The following is a 20,972-nucleotide window of genomic DNA, read 5'->3' as shown; positions in this document are numbered from 1 at the left end:
GTCCAGAAAAGGGCAGCAGGAGTCCCAAGGTGGGAAAAAGCCATCTGGAAAGGAGGACCTGGAAAGATGTTTGACAGGGAGGCATTTCAACTGAGAGCATTCATACCCTCTGACCCAGTGTTTCACAACTTCCAGAAATGTTTCCAAAGGAAGCAATCAGATGCAGACAAATGTGTATGTTCAAGGGTGTTCACAGAAGCGTCATTATAAGAAGAGTAGAAGCAACAAGTGTTGGGAATATATAAACACACTTGGGGTCAATTTGTGAAAATGGAAAGGTTATGTACTAGGAGAGACCACAGGATTTTATAACTCCAACTGGGGTAGTGGTCTTGTCTTATGGGTGTGTATGCACGTGCAGAAATTCATCAAGCTGTATGTTATTGTATAAACTTTGAAAAGAACATATATAGTTTTAGATGGAGAAATAGTAGCTAACCTAGCCATTAGAAACCAGTATTGAAAAATATACAAAAATCCAATTTCATATTAAGTGATAAAATGCAACATAAACTATGTACTTTACCTTAATTTTAGTTTTATTAAATATACATATCTATAATAATAAAAGCATAATATGCTAATTAGGCCAGACAGCTGAACAACCTTCCGGACAACCTTCTGGTCGAAGCTGCGGCTGCGAGGGCTGAGCCCCTTGCACGAATTTCATGCATCGGGCCTCTAGTGTGTGAGTGTGTGTGTGTGTATGTTGCATAGAAAAAATATTGGAAGGAAAGAAACCAAAATATTCATAGCAATTGTCTCTGACAGAATTACAGGTGATTTTTCTTCTGACACATTTTTCTTGTTGTTAATCCTCACCTGAGGATATTTTTTCCATTGCTTTTTTCAGAGAGTGAAAGGGAAGGAGGGGAAGAGAGAGAGAAACGAAGATGTGAGAGATCCACATAGACTGGTTGCCTCCAGCACATGCCCTAAGGTGGGGGGGAATCGACCTGAGACCCTCTGGTACATGGGCAAACGCTCTAACCACTGAGCTCACCAGCCAGGGTCTTCTGACACTTTTGCCGGCAATTCCGCATTTTCTAAAATGAACATGTGGTGCCTAGTCACCTCATCCAGTGCCAGGGTTATTCTGACCTCTAGTATTCTCTAATGCAGATCAGAAGTGTGCTCATTAGCTTCCAATTCCTGAAGATGGATTCGCTACCAGGCTGATTGATGAATGTCAATCTAAGTCCTAACAGCTTGTGTTTCCCTACTACCCCAGTTTTGTATTACTAAGAATAATAACTACAGGGAGTAACATTTATTGAGTACCTATTACATGTCAGGTTCTCTGTTAAGGGCTTTATATGAGGACCCTGATGAAAGCCTCCTTTACAGTCTTTGCTCGTCCAACTCTGAGTGAATGTTGGATGTTTTGCAACAGAAATATCATTCTGATGAGCTTGTGCTAGCCCAGACACCTTGAGGTGCCCTGTCACACACAGGACATGCAGCTGGAAAGTGGGAGACGTTCACAACTTCCAGAAATGTTTCCAAAGGAACATTTTGGGAACTGGCTCTGGTGCCCAGGCTTTGGGACAGGCTACAGCAGTGAGGACCTACTGTGTGCTGGGCACACGCCACCTGGCTTGCACCAGGAATGAAGGGGCCATAAATCAAGGATGCAGCAGCTCTAAAAGCTGAAAAAGGCAAGGAATCTGATTCTTCACCACAGCCCCCAGAATGAACCAGCTCTGCCAACCCTTGATTGCAGCCCAGTGACACCCATTTTGGATTTCTGGGTTCCAGATCTGTAAGATAGTAAATTCATGCTGTGTTAAGCTGTGACGTTGGTGGCCATTTGTTACAGCTGCCCAATGAAACTAAGCAGGTCCTTGACTAAAAAGGCATATCCCTTCTCCTTTACATGTAGCACTGCCCAGTCAGAGTTTTCTGCAATGAAATGAGCTTGAAATGTAGCTACTCTGCCTGAGAGATTGGGGTTTTAGTGGTCAGAGCGTCGACCCACACATCGAAGGGTTGCAGGGTGGATGGGGGAGGCAACCGAATCGATGTTTCTCTCATACTCATACAAGTTTCTCTCTCTCTCTCTCTCCCCCCCCCTTCCTCCCTCCCTCTCCCCCATTCTCTCCCCTCTTTCCTACCTCCCACTAGCTCCAAAAATCAATGGATAAAATATACTCAGGTGAGAATTAACAACAAAAGTAAATGGTTTGCATTTCTCCTCCCCAGAGAGTAAATAGCTTAAATCACCTTACTCAGGGAGATAGCAGAAATCAAATTGTGCCACAACCACACCAAGGATGAAATTAAGGAAATAAATCTCATTTTGGCACATCAGCATAAAACTGATGACTATTCTATTGATCTTCTCCTAAACTTCCAGCCTTTAAAAACCCTCAAGACGAAGTTCCCAGGTTGTGTTCTCCCTCCCAGAAGCATGCCCAACCTCGAGACTCAGTTACCCCTCTTCTTCCCCCAGAGTCATGCATCTCCTAAACTCTAAGGGACCCCAGGAGACGCCCAACCAGGGAGCAATGGGCAGTGGCAGCTCATCCTGGGCAAATCCCCAGAACCTGGCCCAAGGCCCCATTTTCTCTGACTTCTTAGTGAGCCAAAGTAGCCCAGTCTGAGCTCATTTTCTCACCTACTCTCTCTTCTGTTGCTTCTTCCTTGTTTCACTGTCCCCAGCTTTAAGAAAGGTCCTGTAGTCCTGGCTGGTGTGGCTCAGCGAGTTGGAGCATCCACCCATACACCAAAAGGTGGCGGGTTCAATTCCCAGTCAGGGCACATACCCAGGTTTTGGGTTCGATCCCCGGTCAGGGTGCATACAGGAGGCAACCGATCAATGTTTCTTAGGTCAATGTTTCTCTTTCTCCTTTTCTAAAAATCCATTAAAAAAGAAAATACTTGTCCTCTAAAAAATCACCTGGACTTATATTATGAAATTTTTTTTTTTTTTAATGAAATCTTCCCTGCATGAAATCAAGAACCTGCACACTACCAGCCAGCCCTAGGCAGACCAGTTCAAAGTGTGGCCTGTGAACCAGCAGCATGGACAAACCCTGGGAGCTGGTTAGACATACAGAATCTCAACTGTGCCTCCAACCTGCTAAGTCAAATCCATACTTCACCTAGACCGCCAGGGAATCCATGGGGTCATTAAAGTCTGAGATGCCAGGGTGGAAGCCACCATCCAATCCACACAAGCACTTTACTATGGAACATCAGGCGGCAAATTCCTTCATAGCAGTTCTCAGGGTCAGCTTTGTAGACCACATGAAGTTTTAAAAAATTGTAATGCCTTAAAGCATACCATTGGCCAAGGAGATGAACTAACAGCTGCTGAATAGGTGAGAACCTTGGCCATCTGTTATAGACTGAATTGTGTCCTCTCAAAATTCATATGTTGAAGTCCTAACACCCAATGAGACTATATATGGAGACAGTCTTTAAAGAGGTAACTAAGGTTAAATGAGGTCGTAAGAGTGGGCCCTGATCCAATATCGCTGGTACCCTCGTAAGAGAAACACCAGGAACACACACAGAGGGAAGGACAGTAAGGACACAGTGAGAAGGTAGCTGTTTACAAACTGAGGAGCGAGGCCTCACCTTAAACCTGCTGGCTCCTGGATCTTGGACTTTCAGCCTCCAGAACTGTGAGAAAATAAATGCCTTGTTTAAGCCACCGAATCAGTGACATTTCGTTACGGCAGCCCCTGCTGCCTAAGACATTGTCTCATTGAAGCCTCATAAAACCCTGTCAAGAGTGTCTTTTTTTTTTTTTTTAATATATTTTATTGATTTTTTACAGAGAGGAAAGGAGAGAGATAGAGAGCTAGAAACATCGATGAGCGAGAAACATCGATCAGCTGCCTCCTGCACATCTCCTACTGGGGATGTGCCCACAACCCAGGTACATGCCCTTGACCGGAATCGAACCTGGGACCTTTCAGTCTGCAGGCTGACGCTCTATCCACTGAGCCAAACCGGTTTCGGCAAGAGTGTCTTTTAATAAAAGTAATAACATCGATGAAAATAACACCACTTATTGAGTACCTGTCCCACGCCAGGCAGGTTAGAGGCACAGGTCAAAGCTTCCTCTTTCACCGTCCCCTATCACAGATGAGGATGTGGAGGTGCAGAGAGGCCAGTCGATGCTGCCCTCTGTGAAGGGCAGAGCCCGCTCTGTCTAGGCCAGGCCTCCATCTGTGGTAGGCAGATAGGTATGAGCAGGGCAAGGACGCTGGGCCAGGTAAAAAAGGTCACCAGGGTGGAGAGCAAAAGCTTAGCAAAGGACAACTGTAGGGTGGGGCCTCGTCCTCAGGGTGACATTTCCTCCCCTAGCGTATTGCTGGTCACGCGCTTGGACCCCTGACCTTTCCTCCCTAGAAATAACATCTAGGCCTCAGCTGTATTTCAGCTCCAGGCCCAGAAAAGCAGCAAACCCAGACAAGTGACACTATGGCTGACCTCAGGACCGACTTGCTGCCCTGACACCAACAGGTCAGTGGAAACCCAGGCCCTGAAAGGACACACCTGGAAAACTGCTGAATATTCTACTGAGATCTTCCCCTGGAACCTCCCCGAAAATCTCCACCCTTAAAACCCTTAGAAATGAGGACCTAGTGCACAGTCCCGCCTGGGAGCACACCCACGCCTTTCCCTTCCCTCCCAGGCATACCACCTTTGCCTTCCTCACTTCTAAGCTCCAAGGGCCCCTCTTTTGCCTTCATAAGTTGTTTCCTCAGCCCATTTCTTCCACGAATTACTTCTACCTCTGTGATTTTCTAAATGTTCTCTTATAGGTGAGTCTTGGCTCTGAATTCTTTCCTAGCCAGAACTCGAGTACCGAGGTTGCTGAACCTGGGTCTGGTCTAACCACACTGGTCTGAACCCCTAGTGCAGTTCTTACCACCCCCACACATCTTCCTTTCTGCCACAACCCTCTTTTCCCTGATTCACACAATGAACTCTAATGAGATGCAATGAAGCTTTATTCCCCCTAAAATAACTTCCACACTCCCCCAGCATAGTCTATACACTCCGGTGGCCCACATTTACCACTACCTGCCATGACGATGATGTGAAGTAAACACAGATGAACGGGATCCTCCCGTGTCTTTTTAAAAAATATATTTTTATTGATTTCATTATTGAAGGGAGAGGGAGAGATAGAAACATCAATGATGAGAGAAAATCATTGATCAGCTGCCTCCTGCACACCACTTACTGGGGATGGTGCCCACAATCTGGGCATGTGTCCTGACCAGGAATCGAACCTCGACCTCTTGGTTCATAGATCAATGCCCGACCACTGAGCACACCGGCCGGGCCTTTTAAATTGTCTATTCCAGGGGTTGACAAACCTATCTGTAAAGGGCCAACAGTAAATGTTCAGTTTGGCAGGTTAGACCCGTGGTCGGCAAACTGCGGCTCGCGAGCCACATGCAGCTCTTTGGCCCCTTGAGTGTGGCTCTTCCTAAGCCTTAGGAGTACCCTAATTAAGTTAATAACAGTGTACCTACCTATATAGCTTGTTTAAAAAATTTGGCTCTCAAAAGAAATTTCAATCATACTGGTTTTTTTTTGTTTGGTTTTTTTTAAAAATATATTTTATTGATTTTTCACAGAGAGGAAGGGAGAGAGATAGAGAGTTAGAAACATCGATGAGAGAGAACCATCGATCAGCTGCCTCCTGCACATCTCCCACCGGGGACATGCCCGCAACCCAGGTACATGCCCCCGACTGGAATCGAACCCGGGACCTTTCAGTCCGCAGGCCGACGCTCTATCCACTGAGCCAAACCGGCCTCGGCCGTACTGTTGATATTTGGCTCTGTTGACTAATGAGTTTGCCGACCACTGGGCTAGACAGTGTCTGTCCTGTGGACGGAAAAGGGCCCACATACTAAACTTGCAAGCTCAAGGGGGGCCTGCATGGCAGGCCTCACAAGCTCAGAGACCGAAATTAACCACATGGGACGGTCTGAAATGTAAGGTCAATCTTTAGGTTAACAGCCTGTCTTTTATAGTCTTTTTGCAGCTAAGATAACATACCTTTGGAATTTTCTTTTTCCAGACCCCTCAGGACACAATCTCCCACCAGAGCAGCAGATAACGGAGCCTCTCATTATTATTGTTACCGATAAAACTCTCCTATACCCATCTATGTAAGTGTGTCTATTCCTTTCACTTTGTAGCCAATCGCAGAGATTCACCTCCCAACCCCCACACCCACCTTTGCTTTCTCCCACTTCCCTCATCTACCACCAGTGAATTTCATGTGATCCCCTTCCATCTTCTCCTTTGATTCTAATGTATAAAATAAGGTGCAAAAGAGCCATTCTCTGGAACATTTCCTCAATCCACTGAGATTTTGTTTCCCAGCAGTTGTCGTCAGTTTGGTTCAAACAAACTCATAAAAAAATCTTACAGGTCTGGACATTCCTTATGCTGACAGTCGCAAGGGCTCAATTATGCCCTTGCAGCTCCAAAGCAGCCACTGATGATACATTAATGATTGGGCGTGACAGCATTCCAATAAAACTTTATTTATGAACAAAGAAACTTGAATTTCCTTTCATTTTAATTTCCCCTCCAACCATTTACAAAAGTAAAAACCATCCTCTCTTGTGGGCTGTGAAAAGGTAGGTAGCGGGCCAGACCTGGGCAGCAGCTTGCTGGCATCTGGTATAAGTCAAAACAAAAAGAAAGCCACGTAGGTGGAGGTGGAAGGGGGCACAGGAGGGGAAAATGGTGATGGAAGAAATAAAATAAAAATAAAGCAAGCCATGAGCCACACACTGAACTGATTCTTGCCATTCTTTTGTTGAAAAACATGGACTCTGAATTTCTGATTTGCTACACACCCTTTTGCTTGATTTCTCATCCAGGAACACTTGCCAGTACCAAACTTACTTCAGGGATGCTCACGTGCCAGAGGGGGCTGAAAGTGATCACTGCTTTCCTCTGCATAATAATGAAAGTAAGTCAAGGGAATGGTGAAAACAAGCCCCCAAATCAAATTTACATTAAAAAAAAAAACATTCCTCTGGTTTATGCACAACCAGCTTATGTCTTCCATCAACACAGGAAAACATCAGGAGGTTTGTCAATATTTCATAAACTTAAAGTTGGTTAAGAAGGAAATAATGAAACAGTTGAAATGAAAAGAAAATGCTTCACTAATGAGTCTCTGGGTTTTCAGATCTAAGCACTTCAGAGGAGAGCCAATCTCATTATCACATGGAGCTGCTACTCAGAAGAATCACAGGCGCCCAGGAGGGACCTCGCGCCTAGCTCATGAGAGACAGAAATTGGGTTTTGGTCTATTAACCGCATCACCTGAAAATGGCTGGCTCGATTTTCAGCAAGTCTGAAAGTCATGTTTGCAAATGTCTTTATTAAAGTCTAGACCAGAAGGCACACAAATGATTCCACCTGAGTGGCTTTGGGGGATAAGGGTACCTTGAGATCCTCCATCATCCCCATGCTCAGGGGCTGGCAAATTTATCCTGTAAATGGGCCAGATACCCAGCATTTTCAGCTCTGTGGGCCAGATGGTCTCTGTCAGCAACTCTCCCACTGTAGCAGAAAACAGACAAAGGAGCCACAGACAACACATTCTTAAAGAGGGGTGGCTGAATGCCAATAAAACTTTATTTATAAAAAGCAGCAGCAGAACTCGGTGATTTCCAGTTTGTACTCTAGAGCAGCTGGAACTGAAGTACAATAAGAAACTCACACAGAGGGACTTGTTCCATTCATAAGATGGTAAGGGTGGAGGAAGCAAAAGGTTTCCTTTCTGTCAGCCCAGAAAATATGAAGGAAGTGATGCAGAAACGAAAAGCAGAACGGACTGCCTTACCCACTATCAGAACTATGTGGTATACTAGTATACCGACAGGCATAGGAAAGCACTGGAAAGGGAAGGGGAAGACAGGAAAAGATTTTCCACGCTGGAAATTGTTTCCAAATTTTAAAATTGTTGTGATCGCCCTCTCACGGTGCAGGTCTAGAATGCACGAATGAATCCAGGCAAGAGGTAAAATGTGGCAGTGAGGAAACTCACGATATCGAAGGCTTACCAGGTGTCAGGCGTTCAGTCAAGCACCCAGGCCAAATTCAAGTGCACCAAACCTTCCAACAAATCCAGGTAGGTATGACTTTTAAGTCCATTTTAGAGATATGGAAACTGAGGCTTAGGGAGGGGAAGCAATCGGCCAAGGCCTCCCCAGCAAGGAACGGAGATGGGATTTGAATCCATACCTAAATGACGCTGAACATGAGCACTTAGATGCTGTGGGATCCTATGCACCCAAAATTCAAACTCTGATAAGCTTTGGTGCCAGTGAGGGTTCTTTTAAAAACAATAACATATTTTTATTGATTTCAGAGAGGAAGGGAGGGGGAGAGATAGAAACATCAATGATGAGAGAAAGAATCACTGATTGGCTGCCTCCTGCATGTCCCCCTAGTGGGGATGAGCCCTCAACCTGAGCATGTGCCCTTGACCAGGAATGCGAACCTGGGATCCTTCAGTCCACAGGCTGACGCTCTATCCAGTGAGCCAAACCTGCTAGAGCACCAGTTAGGGTTCTTGAAAAGCTTCCTAAAGATCCATGATATGCGATTAAAAAACAAACAAACCACATACAGCAGCCCTAGCTGGTTTGGCTCAGTGGATAAGAGCAATGGCCTGTGGACTGAAGGGTCTCAGGTTCGATTCGGTCAAGGGCACATGTCTGGGTTGCAGGCTCAGTTCCCAGTAGGGGGCGTGCAGGAGGCAGCCAATCAGTGATTCTCTCATCACTGATGTTTCTATCTCTCCCTCTCCTTTCCTCTTTGAAATCAATTTAAAAAAAGAATTTTTTTTTAAAGTCATTACATCAAAAAAAAAATTTACAGGAGACTCTAATATGCATCCCCCAAAGCTACCCTGACTTATAACAACTTAACAATGAGATAATAGTTCTCTGGAGAAAAATGCAATTATTGAAACAAAATCTCATTCTTCTCAGAGAACGATTCATCCCTGCAACACAAACGCCTTGCCTCACTGAAACCTCAGTGTGGGTCTGAAAAGGCAGAGATTTCCTCACACCATTCACACAGCTTGATGAAGACTGACCAGTCAAGATCTTGACATGTCTGTTATTGCTGCCATAACACAGGCCTGGTTGAAACTCAATTCAGAAGCTATGGTCCCTGCTACTTGCAAACCATGGGGAGATGTTTAGCAGGATTTGACAAGGGAATAAACTGTAGAAGCAATGAAACAGAATGACATTAGCTGAGTAGCAGTACAGGTGGATTTGACCCTGGTCTAGTGAAACCCCACTGCAATCACTTTCAATTCTTCTAGGAGCAGCCAGGTCAAAATCATATTTGCTCAATCCCTGACCAACACTTATTGAACAAAATCCAAAAGGGAACATCAGCCCTGGCTGGCTTGGCTCAGTGGACAGAGCGTTGGCCTGCGGACTAAAGGGTCTCAGGTCCGATTCCAGCCAAGGACACATGCCCGGGTTGCAGACTTGATCCCCCCTCTCTCTCTCCCTTCCTCTCTGAAATCAATAAATACATTTTTTTTAAAAAAGGGAACATCATTTCGTTTTGACAGGCTCCAAAATAAACCCTAAGTGTTTTCCACAGCCTAATTCTAAACGATTCAAGTTGGAAAAGCAACTTCTTGTTTAAGAAATGTGTAACAAAAAGTCCTTTTAGGAAATGAGCTTTATTTTCAATGCTATTTAGTTCTAAAAGCCTGCGTGTTTGCTTTTTCCTCCCACCAGGCTTACCTACAAGTCAGGATTCCAAAACCCACAACAAACAAATCAAACACCTATGAGATCCAGGTACTGACCACCAGCGTTTCATTTTGGCAATTAAACCAGGACTTTCTTTTAAAGCAGCTTCTGTACAAAATGCTCAAATGAAGCTCATTCTTTTTCCAACCTTGAAATCACCCATTTGAAAAACAGACCCTAAAACCCCAAGCTTTCAGAACTAGGTCCCAATATTACCACATAAATCACTCTCACTCTAAAAATTGTACAATTAATGGCCCATTTAACAGAGGGCTTTCAAGGCAAGGCATAATTTCTCATAAGACATCTGCCTGCCCCTGCCAACTCTTCTGCACATCTCTTCCGTGGGAACCAATAAGACTTCGCCCTTAAAGTTCTAGGGATAACAGCTACACTGTAATCCAAGCGCGTCTACTGGGACAGAGAAGGAACTGAACACAGACCCAGCAACAATGAACTTTGTTATTCACCGAATCTAATAAAGAGGCTGCATCAAACTTAAAAGCCAACCTTTCTGGTTCAGATCCTTGGAAATAAATGATTTCTAAAAATGTGTAATTCGAACCAAAAGGGATAGTTATTAAAAATAAACCCAGACATAGCCAATAGAAACGTTTCTAATGAAAGCTTAGTGGAAGAGGGATTCCAATTCAATAAAACTATCTAGACATGTTCTTTTTTCTATAAAGAAGGCAATGTTATCACAGTCCCTTACATAAACCCTCCTGAAACTCCTTAAGTAGACAACATTTCAATGCACAGACCAATTGAAAATATCTTTAAAAAAACAACAGTGACGTGGCCAGGAAACCAAGTGTATCTTGGTGAACATTTTTTTCACCCACCACGAGCTTCGGCTTTCTGGGAAGGTCACCAGTTTTCCAGTCAAAAACATTCTTGAAGTTGTCAGGAATAGAGGGAGGCTTGGCATCTGGGAAGGTGCATTACTGGTTCAGTATCTGGAGCTCAGGAGCCAAAGAGCCTGGAAAATTCAGAGGGCAGAAATGTCTGTGAGAATGGGAAGCTGTCACTCTGAAAGCATTTTTAGAAAACATTTTATGTTGCTTTTAAGATTATTTTTCATCATTTTCTGATCTAATAAGTAACTCTTCTGTTACACAATACTGTGAACACTACCAAACTATACACGTAAAAGAAAAATGTAACTTTAGAATTATCCACTTCATACAAATTTGCAACATTCTATTTGCACCTATTCTCCATTACTGCAAGTCAGTGGTAACTTTCATATCAAAAAGACCTTTGAATAAACAAATGATTACAGTTAACTTTGTTCACTGAAGAAAATCTGGAATAGGAAAGGCCTGGAAACTGTAATAAATATTTCTGAAGTTTGAGGATGGGTATGTAGGTTACAACACAGGCCTACTGGGGAAAAACCATAGAGGTGTTAAAAAGAGATATAGCCCAGCCTTAGCCGGTTTGGCTCAGTGGATAGAACATCAGCCTATGGACCGAAAGGTCCTGGGTTTGATTCTGGTCAAGGGTACATACCTTGATTGCAGGCTCCCCAATCTGGGCCCTGGTCAGGGTGCATGCAGGAGGCAACCAATCAATGTGTTTCTCTCAAATCGATATTTCTGTCTTTCCCTCCCTCTTCCACTCTCTTTAAAAACCAATGGAAAAATATCCTTGGTAAGGATTAAAAAAAAAAAAGTCTAAATATGTGAACTAAAAAATCAGTTAAAAAAAAAATATATATATATCTCCCCCGGCCGGCATGGCTCAGCGGTTGAGCATCAATCTATGAATCAGGAGATCACAGTTCAATTCCCAGTCAGGGCACATACCGGGGTTGCAGGCTCAATCCCCAGTGTGGGGCATGCAGGAGGCAGCCAATCAATGATTCTCTCTCATAACTGATGTTTCTATCTCTCTCTCTCTCTCTCCCCTTACTCTCTGAGACCAATAAAAATATACTTCATATATATACATACTGGTATATATATATGGGAATTCTCTGTATTATCTTTGCAGCATTTCTATAAATCTAAATTTTTTCCAAAATAAAAAGATTATTAAAAAAAAACAAAAAAACAGATAGTGTAGGAACAATTGGATTGCCACATACCAAAGAATGAAGTTGGATCTCTACCCACACCACATACAAAAATTACCTCAAACTGGACTAATTATTAAAATTAAAACTATAAAATTCTTAGTGACAAAAAGAAAAAAGATACCGGACTTCATCAAAATTAAACATTTTTGTGCTTCAAATGATACCATCAAGAAAGTGAAAAGACAACCCCCCAAAAATGGGGGATATTACTTGCAAATCATGTATCTGACAAGGGACTGGTATCTGGAATATACAAAGAACTTACAACTCAGTAAAACCCAATTTAAAAATGAGCAAAGAGCTCTCGCGGGCGGTGGTGAACTCGAAAAGAACGCTGTGAAGGTCTTGGGCACATTTCGAGAGCACAGGTGGTGGGGTGCTGCCTGCCCACCCCTAAGTGCCACACACTGCTCCTCAACCACATGCGCATCTTTCCATCTAACCGTGTTGGTGCCAAGTCCCGCATCTGGTACTTTATTTCAACTGAAGAAGATGAAGAAATCTACAGGGGAAATTGTCCACCGTGGGCAGGTGTTTGAAAAAACCCCTCTTGGGGCGAAAAACTTTGGCATCTGGCTGAGCTAAAACTCCCACAGTGGCACCCACAACATGTACCCAGAGTACCAAGACCTGACCATTATGGGTGTTGCTACCCAGTGCTACTGAGACATGGGAACCCAGCACTGTGCCCAAACCCACTCTATCCAGATCGTGAAGATGAAGGAGATCATGGCCAGCAAGTGCTGCCAACCAGCAGTCAAGGACTCCAAGATCAAGTTTTTTTTTTGTTTGTTTGTTTTTATTGCTTAAAGTATTACAAAGGGTATTACATATGTGTCCATTTTATCCCCCCGCCCTAGACAGTCCCCCAGCCTCCCCTATCCCCCAGTGTCTTATGTCCATTGGTTATGCTTATATGCATGCTTACAAGTCCTTAGGTTCATCTCTTACCCCCCTACCTCCTGCCCCCCAACCCTCCCCGGCCTTCCCGCTGCAGTTTGACAATCTGTTTGAGGCAGCTCTGCCTCTGTACAAGATCAAGTTCCCACTGCCCCATCAGGTCCTTCCTTGCCAGCGCAGTCACGCTTCACAACCGAGAGGCCCAACACCTTCATATAATTTTTCTTTTAAAAAAATCCTCACCTAATTGATTTTATTGATTTTAGAGAGAGAAGAAGGGGTAGAGAGAAAGAGAAACATCTCTGTGAGAGAGAAACATTGACTGATCGCCTCCCCTACCTGCCCCAACCAGGGATTGAAACTGAAACCTAGATATGTGCCCTGACCTGGAATTGAACTCTCGGCCTTTTGGTGTACAGGACAATGCTCCAACCAACGGAGCCACCTGGCCAGGGCCCAACACCTTCTTTTAGATGCAGGGCCTCCTTGTCCCCTATTCCCTGGAAAAACCAGGCTGCTCAGGGGGAAAAACAAAGGGCAAAGGATCTCAACAGACATTTCTCCAAAGATAAACAGATGGCCAATAGCACCTGAAGAGATGCTCAACGTCATTAACCATCAGGGAATGCAAATCAACCTTCACCTCTACTAGGATGGTCGTAATAAAAAAGTCTGACCATCACAAGCATTGGCAAGGATGTGGGGAAATTGAAACCGTCACACGCTGCTGGTGGGAATGTAAATCGCTGCAGCTACTTTGTAAAATAGTCTGGTGCTTCCTCAAAAGGATAAATATAGAGTTACCGATAGGCCCAGCAATTTCACTCATGAGTATATACCAGAGAACTGAAAACAAATGTTCGTGCCAACATTATTCATAATAGCCAAAAAATAGAAACATCCCAAATATCCATCAACTGATGAATGGATGAACCAACTGTGGCATATCCATACAATAAACTATTATTCAGCCACAGAAAGGAATGAAGTCCTGATTCGTGTACAACACTGAAGAAACCAGAAGACATTATTCTCCTGAAAAAAGCCAGACACAAAAGGCCACATATTACATGATTCCATTTATATGAAATACCAAGAACAGACAATTAACGAAATAAACTGTGGAACAGAGTGAATCCAGAGACATGGAAGCATGGAACAGAGTGCAGAATCTGAGGGAAGGCAGGGGGAGAGTGGGTGGGTAGAAGGTAATCAACCAAAGACCTTGTATGCATATATGCATAACCCATGGACACAGACAATAAGGTGGTAAAGGCCTGAAGTGGGGGGCCGGGAGGGGGGGGGGGCTGGAGGGAGACAATGGGGGGGAAAAAGGGGACATATGTAATACTTTCAACAATAAAGATTTAAAAAAACAACAACAGACAAATCCGTAGAGATATAAAGTAGATCAGTGGTTACCAGAGGCTGGGGAGAAGAAAGAACAGGAGCGACTGCTGAATGGGTACGTAGTTTCCCTTTGGGGGTGCTGAACTTATTCTAGAATTAGACCGTGGTGATGGTTGCACAACTTTGTGAATGTACTAAAAAATCTTGAATTGTGAAAAACAACTTCCACTTTTTACTTATCTTTCAACAAAGAGTTCAAAAAACAGTTCAGTGAACAGCCACATACACACCACCTACATTCTGCAATTAACATTTTGCTTTATTGTGCATCTATCTATTCATCTGTCTACCTTACTTTTGATGGTTTCAAACTAAGATGCAGATATCAGTACCTTGGTCCCTAAAAATTCAGGCACGTTTCTCCACATTTAAAGTTTTCCATGACTTTTTAAAATTTCCAAAGTAGCCCAGCTCAAACAATATAGAAGTGGGTGTATGGAATAGCAAATCATCTCTCTGATCCTGCTACATTCACAGCCATGGACAGTCTGGAGTAGATCCTTCCAACTCCCTTTGCTGGAAGTGTTTCCATCACAGACTTCAGCACACACTCAGCACTTACTCAATGTTTACTGTGTGCAAATCACAACTGAAGCCAGAGTATGCATACAGGTGACATAAGCCTTCTTTACTCTCAAAACATTTCCCAATGTAGACATACCCTCTGGCACATTATCACTGATGACATCGTGACAGTTGGTCACATGGGCGTCCTTTAAGTTACCTGATTCTTCCCCTGTTCTTGGACATTTAGGTGATTTCCAGTGGTTTTTTTTTTTGGTTTTTTTTTAATATATTTTATTGATTTTTTACAGAGAGGAAGGGAGAGAGATAGAGAGTTAGAAACATCGATGAGAGAGAAACATCGATCAGCTGCCTCCTGCACATCTCCCACTGGGGATATGCCCGCAACCCAGGTACATGCCCCCGACCGGAATCGAACCTGGGACCCTTCAGTCCGCAGGCCGACGCTCTATCCACTGAGGCAAACCGGCTTCGGCGTGATTTCCAGTGTTTTAACATCCTGGAAAAGCCAGTCACTGTCTCCCTGACACCTCATTCTGGAGGGAGTCTTCCCGCACCTATGACCCCTGCAGGAAGAGCTGGCCGAGGTCAGGGTTCAGCACACTCTATAAAAAGCCACACATAAGCAGTTCAGGCTGTGTGGGCCCAAGCAGGCTGTCACATGCCCCAACCGCTTTAGCGCAAAAGCAGTCACAAACGTGGCATGGCTGTGTGGCAATAGAACTTCATTCATGAAAACAGGCAGGGAGCAGATATGACCCATGGGCTGTGGTTTGCTAACCCCTGACCTCAGTTGTTAGGCTAGAACCAGGAACCTCCAATCCAGCTAGAACTGAATGATCTAAATAGGTCAATCAGACTTTGCTCCCAAGAAATGAAATCTGGACACTGGGCTACTGACTAAGCTTGCCTTGGGCTGAGCTGTGAGATCACGGAGTCTGAGGCTACACCTTCTGGTCACAGCCCAGAAGATGACAGTGAAGCATGCTAGCCAGACTAGAGAGGACAATAGAGCCAATGGACAGAAAAGAACAGAATGATAAAAACACACCAAGTTCTTCCCTGCCCCAAGCCCTTTGTACATGCTGCTTCCAGTGCTAACATGCGTCTGCCTAGCTCTGCAAATTGGACTTCCTGTTGTTCATTTTTTTTTTTTTTTACCAATTTTATTTTCATTTTTATTGATTTTAGAGAGAGAATAAGGGAGAGAGAAACACTGACTTGTTCCACCCATCTGTGCATTCATTGGTTGACTCGTATGTATACATGCCCCGACTAGGGATCGAACACGCAACCTTGGTGTATCAGGATGGCGCTATGACCAGCTGAGCTCCCCAACCAGGCCCTGGTGTTCTTGATTGAAACGGCAAGCAATCAAAGAGCCTCTTCCTGGCTGCCTTCTAAACTGGGAGACTCCCTCCTTTTGCTACCTCACAATTGACTTTTCCCCCATTTGTTTGTTTTGTCTGTTTCCCACCTGTCATACTGCGCATTCACTAAAGGCAGGGACTGTGGCTGTCTCAGCTGTCACCCCAGAGCACAGCCCACAATGTATAGTTGTGAATGAATGAATGGATGGACGGATGGACAGGTAGGAACCTAGAGAGACAGAGGCTAGAGGAGCACTTTGCCACCCCCAGTGCTTTTTTCCCATGAGTCCTAGTTACACCACCTGTACTCTTCAGCAAATTCCTTACATCTTCGTGAGCCTCTTTGTACCTGAGCAGGCCTCATCCAAGCTCCCAAAAAGGGCCTCTCTGTATATCTATCAAGGTCCTCATTCTGGGCTCTAAAACCTTTCCTGGTGGCACAGTGAACGCCATCATCCTCCGATCCCCTAAGTCAGGTGGGGAACCTTTTTCCTGCCAAGGGCCATTTGGATATTTATAACATAATTCGAGGGCCATACAAAATTATCAACTTAAAAATTAATCTGCTATATTTTGTCAAACAATTAACTCATCGCTAATGCCTTGGCAGAGCCAAACCAAATGATTTTGGGGCCTTATCCGGCCCACGGGCCAGACGTTCCCCACTCCTGCCTAAGTTCTAGAAACATCTCCTTAAACAGTCATCAGCGACAAGGACCACCCAGCAACTTCAAATTCAGCATTTCAACCAGTCATTCTCCTCCTCTTTGGGGGAAATATACAAGATGGGCCCAGCATGGCCTAGAACAGTGATGGCAAACCTATGACATGCGTGTCAGAGGTGACACGTGAACTCATTTTTTGGGTTGATTTTTCTTTGTTAAATGGCATTTAAATATATAAAATAAATATCAAAAATATAAGTGTTTGTTTTACTATGGTTACAAATATCAAAAAATTTCTACATGTGACACGGCACCAGAGTTAAGTTAGGGTTTTTCAAAATGCTGACACACCGAGCTCAAAAGGTTCTCCATCACTGGCCTAGAAGTACAGATTCTTCTTTTTGAAACCTGAGTCTGTTTGCTCTGAGTCTCACAATTCATTAATAGCAGTATTGGAATTACAGCCTGAGGCTGGAAGGAAAACCAAAAAGCATAAAAACAAAAACTTCTTTAAGTGTACAAAAACAGAAGCAAAGTCTGAATATACACTTCTGCTGGGTTCCAGCAGGCGGGAGCAGGACCCAGGAGCACACTGGCTGTCCAACCACATTTTTCACCTTGACAGATGCCAGATATACACTAAGCCCAGCAGAGATGGCAAGAGGTGACCAGGCCACAGGCTCAGGGAAAGCATCTCTTGGCAGCTCCCGGTGACACACCAGGCAGCCAGGACTTGGAGAATGCCACATTTCAATCCGCTCTGAAGCCTGGACCATGATGGCATAGCTTAAACCTGTTTTCTCTCTAGCTTGGAGAGTTCTTATTTTGATAGCAGAAAGCATGACACCAAAGTGTAGACTGAGCCCAGCCAGCGTGGCTCAGTGACTGAGCACTGACCTATGAACCAGGAGGTTGAGGTTTGATTCCTGGTCAGGGCACATGCCCAGGTTGCCAGCTCCATCCCAGTGTGGGGCATGCAGGAGGCAGCCGAGCAATGATTCTCTCTCACCACTTATGTTTCTATCTCTCTTTCTCCCTCTCCCTTCTTCTCTGATATCAATAAAAATACATTTTTAAAAAACAAGTGTAGACTGAGATGACAGAGAATGACCATCAGGTGGGTCATTCTGGAGAATGTTGCAAAGGATGATAATGAAAGAGATGGGCAGGCCCGACTTACACAATCATGCAGAACATCATGAAAACGTTCCACAGGGCGATGAAGATTCGGAAGTACCTGAGGCTCAATAGGAATTCCCGGATGTTGTCACCTGGAAGGTCAGAAAGCAAGTACTGCTAACTTTCTGCTGTCACAGCTGCAGGTGCTTCTGCAGTTTCTGCCCACCCCAAGCCCACTGCCCTCATGTTCCACAGTGGCAGCTCCGTTTTTCCTTTGGGTCTCTTCTGCTCCCCAACCCTCAGCTCTCAGGCTGCCACTGACCAATCTCCCAGTCTGATTGGTGAGGAAAGAGTAAGTGATCCAAGTATGTATGCCCAATGAGAGTCAGCCCTGGGACTTTTGCCCCAACTACTGTTTTCTGCCAGGCTCCCTGGGCTGGGTTGGAAAGATATAAGCAGTGTCCTCTAGGATAGGCATTGGCAACTTAGGCTCAGGAACTGAAACCAGCCCCTGCCACCTGTTTCTGTGTGACCCAGGAGCTAAGAATGTTTTTTCTATTTTTTAATAGTTAAAAAAAAAAGTAACAGAGTATTTGGTGAGATATAAAACTTACATGAAATTCAAATGTCAGTGTCAACAAATGAAGTTTTATTGAACAAAGCTAGGACCATTCGTTTACATATTGCCCATGGCTGCTTTCCTGTTTCAATGGCAGAGTTGAATTGTTGCACCAGAGATGGCATGGCCTGCAAAGCCAAAAGTATTTATAATCTGGCCCTTTACAGAAAAATGTGCCAAGTCCTGCTTCTAGGGTCATCTTTGCCAACAGAAGCCAGTCTGATAGTAAAACCAACCTAGAAGGGAAAGGAGAGCTAGAGACAGCCATATGCTGGAGGGCTAAATCATGTGTGCCTGAAGACAATTCTATCCTTGGGTGTTTCAATTTCCTTTTACCACTCTGAGATGGAATTTTAGTGCTTGCAATGAAAAGCATACTAACTTGGGCAAGTATAACAGCAGTTCTGCTTTGGTGACGACTTACTCTAGTTCCCTCTGCCGCCCAGGAACAGAAACCACTCCAAGAGGAGGCCACTTGGTACATTAAGACGCCAGAGACCTGTGTTCCAGAACCTTCCTCTTGGGTTTTGAGTCATTTTTCCTCACCCACCCCCAACCCCAGCCTCCAGAATGAAATTAATTGGTCCATTTTAGGCGACCTACAAGGGTGCAACCCAAAGTGTCATCTGGAGATCACAGCTCTCTGGTAAGTACAAAATACCGGGTAGGAGCTTTTTTCGCAGCAACCCAGCAAGACAGTCACCTGTTCCTGGTACTGCTGTGCCATCCTTGTGCATGATCAGCACACAGTCTTGTTAGCCAGTATTATCCACCACATGTAGTTGGCCGTGTGTGGCACAGCCTATGTGACCTAGCATGGGCTTCCACTGACAGAGACGGGTCTGTCCAAAGGATGTCTGAGAGGCACCGCTTGGCAAGGCCCTTCTCTAAACTGAGGATCATGTAAATGAGCTCTCCTGATGACAGATGCTGATTAAGGCCACTGGCTCCAGGTAGGAGCCTGGTGTGGGAGACACGGGGAAGAACAGACAGGTGTCCCTGCCCTAAGGAGCTCACAGGGGAGGGGTGGGGGAAAATACTAAACAAGCACACAGCAGGAAAGAGCTAAATAAGCTGGAGTCTCTTCTCTGGAGCTTAAGGTCAAGTGTGAGGGGTAGAAATTAGTCAGATGACAAAATACATATGAAGAAAAATAATAACTGTAGGAAGTAATAAGAGTGCTGACCTATGCACGGAGATCTGGCAGGTAAAAGAAGTGGGTGACAAGTGGGCAAGGGGAACATCACATCCTTGTGCCTCTCTCTCTCTCATACACACACACACTCTCTGGACCAATTCCCGAGTCCAGAAAGGAGGTTTTACCTGTGCTAGGCTCCCTGGACTCCTCCCCAAAGCCATGCGAGTCCTTCTTTTTCCTACAAAGAGAAGCAGTCAGTGTCCACTTTCGATAGGATGCAAGGACCGCTCAGTCCCTGGCATCAAAGGGCCATTCAGCTCTATCGCTGACTTGCAGTGTGACCTCTGCGGTTCAATGACCCTCCCTAGGGGCCCACCTGCCCCACCAATTACAGCCATCGACAAAGTGGAGAAGGTAACCCGTGAGTACAGGTTAGGACTAAGAGTTTCTTGGGGGATGGGCTTGGGGGCCTTCGGGGTGCGAGCAGAGGGATGCCCGGAGAACGGAGAGCCAAGATTTCAAGCCGCGGTGGCGCGAAGAGTCTCAGGGGCAAGGACCAGGCTGCAAACCGGTTCAGAGGGTTGGCTGGGACTTGGGTGCAGGGCCTGCGACGTGGGGCTGGCTCACGCTCGCGGGGTCGGGCTACGGGTCCCCGGGTGGAGCAGCAGTCCTTTGCGGCCTACTCACAGCTTAAAGTTAAGCACCGCGCCGGCGTTCATCAGCAGCGTTCTGCGGAGGAAAAATGCAGTTACCTAGGCCGCCCCCAACCCTGTCGGGCCCTACTTCCCCGGCCTCTAGTCCCCTTAATTACCCGAAGAGCAGGATGTCTCCGATCATCTTTACAGCCGAAGCGTCCGACAGAACCGGAAGCGGAAGTCTAGGGAGGGCGGGGAGAGGAACACGAGACGACCAATTGTGAAGCAGCGCTGGCGAGGGCTGAGCCAATCGAAGGCCAAGGCAGGCAGGGTCCCGCCCTTTGCAGGCGCGAGCCTCTTAGGGAAAAGGAAGCGCCTTTACTAGCTGGAGAGGCCAGGAGCGTAGCGGAGAAGGGCCGGGGCGGCCGTGTGACGTCATCTGTGGGCGGGGCCATCCGGGGATGGATTAGGTCACTCTTGGGAGGCGTGCCGCACAGGGGGTAGGGACCCGCGCGCTGGAGAACTGGCTCCCCGCTTTATCTTCTGGAATGGATTCTCAGATGGCGCTTCTGGAGAAACGGCGCCCAAGACCACGGAGCAGCACAGAGGAGCGGGTCCTGACGCAGTGGGCTGTCCGGGGCATGGACGCCCCGACTGATTGGGGAGGGTCCTCCGGGGCCCCACGAGAGACGCGGATCCCCACTACCTGTGGCGGGGAATCCCTAC

General features: G+C 45.5%; 1 protein-coding gene across 3 annotated transcripts; it reads right to left on the bottom strand.

Moving 5' to 3' along the window:
* Positions 1–2,932: 2,932 nt before the first annotated feature.
* Positions 2,933–20,464, bottom strand: SMIM7 (small integral membrane protein 7; the record flags this gene model as incomplete). 3 transcript variants are annotated; one of them, XM_081091380.1, is made up of 6 exons in its annotated part: positions 20,423–20,464; positions 20,299–20,340; positions 19,797–19,849; positions 17,916–18,006; positions 10,628–10,764; positions 2,933–3,627 (listed from the first exon to the last, which is right to left on the bottom strand). In XM_081091380.1, the coding sequence occupies exons 1-5, from the start codon at positions 20,446–20,448 to the stop codon at positions 10,749–10,751; spliced, it is 228 nt and encodes a 75-aa protein (XP_080947506.1). In that variant the 5' UTR covers positions 20,449–20,464. The 3 variants fall into 3 exon arrangements, with proteins under 3 accessions (XP_080947506.1, XP_080947505.1, XP_080947507.1); XM_081091379.1 differs by lacking the exon at positions 2,933–3,627 and adding an exon at positions 7,441–7,557; XM_081091381.1 differs by lacking the exons at positions 2,933–3,627; positions 10,628–10,764 and having other exon boundaries at positions 17,912–18,006.
* Positions 20,465–20,972: the final 508 nt, after the last annotated feature.

Source organism: Myotis nattereri (assembly GCF_964212035.1).
Source record: "Myotis nattereri genome assembly, chromosome: 5".
Lineage (NCBI taxonomy): Eukaryota > Metazoa > Chordata > Mammalia > Chiroptera > Vespertilionidae > Myotis > Myotis nattereri.
Note: the sequence above shows the minus strand (reverse complement) of the source record. Positions and strands in the feature narration are given on the sequence as shown.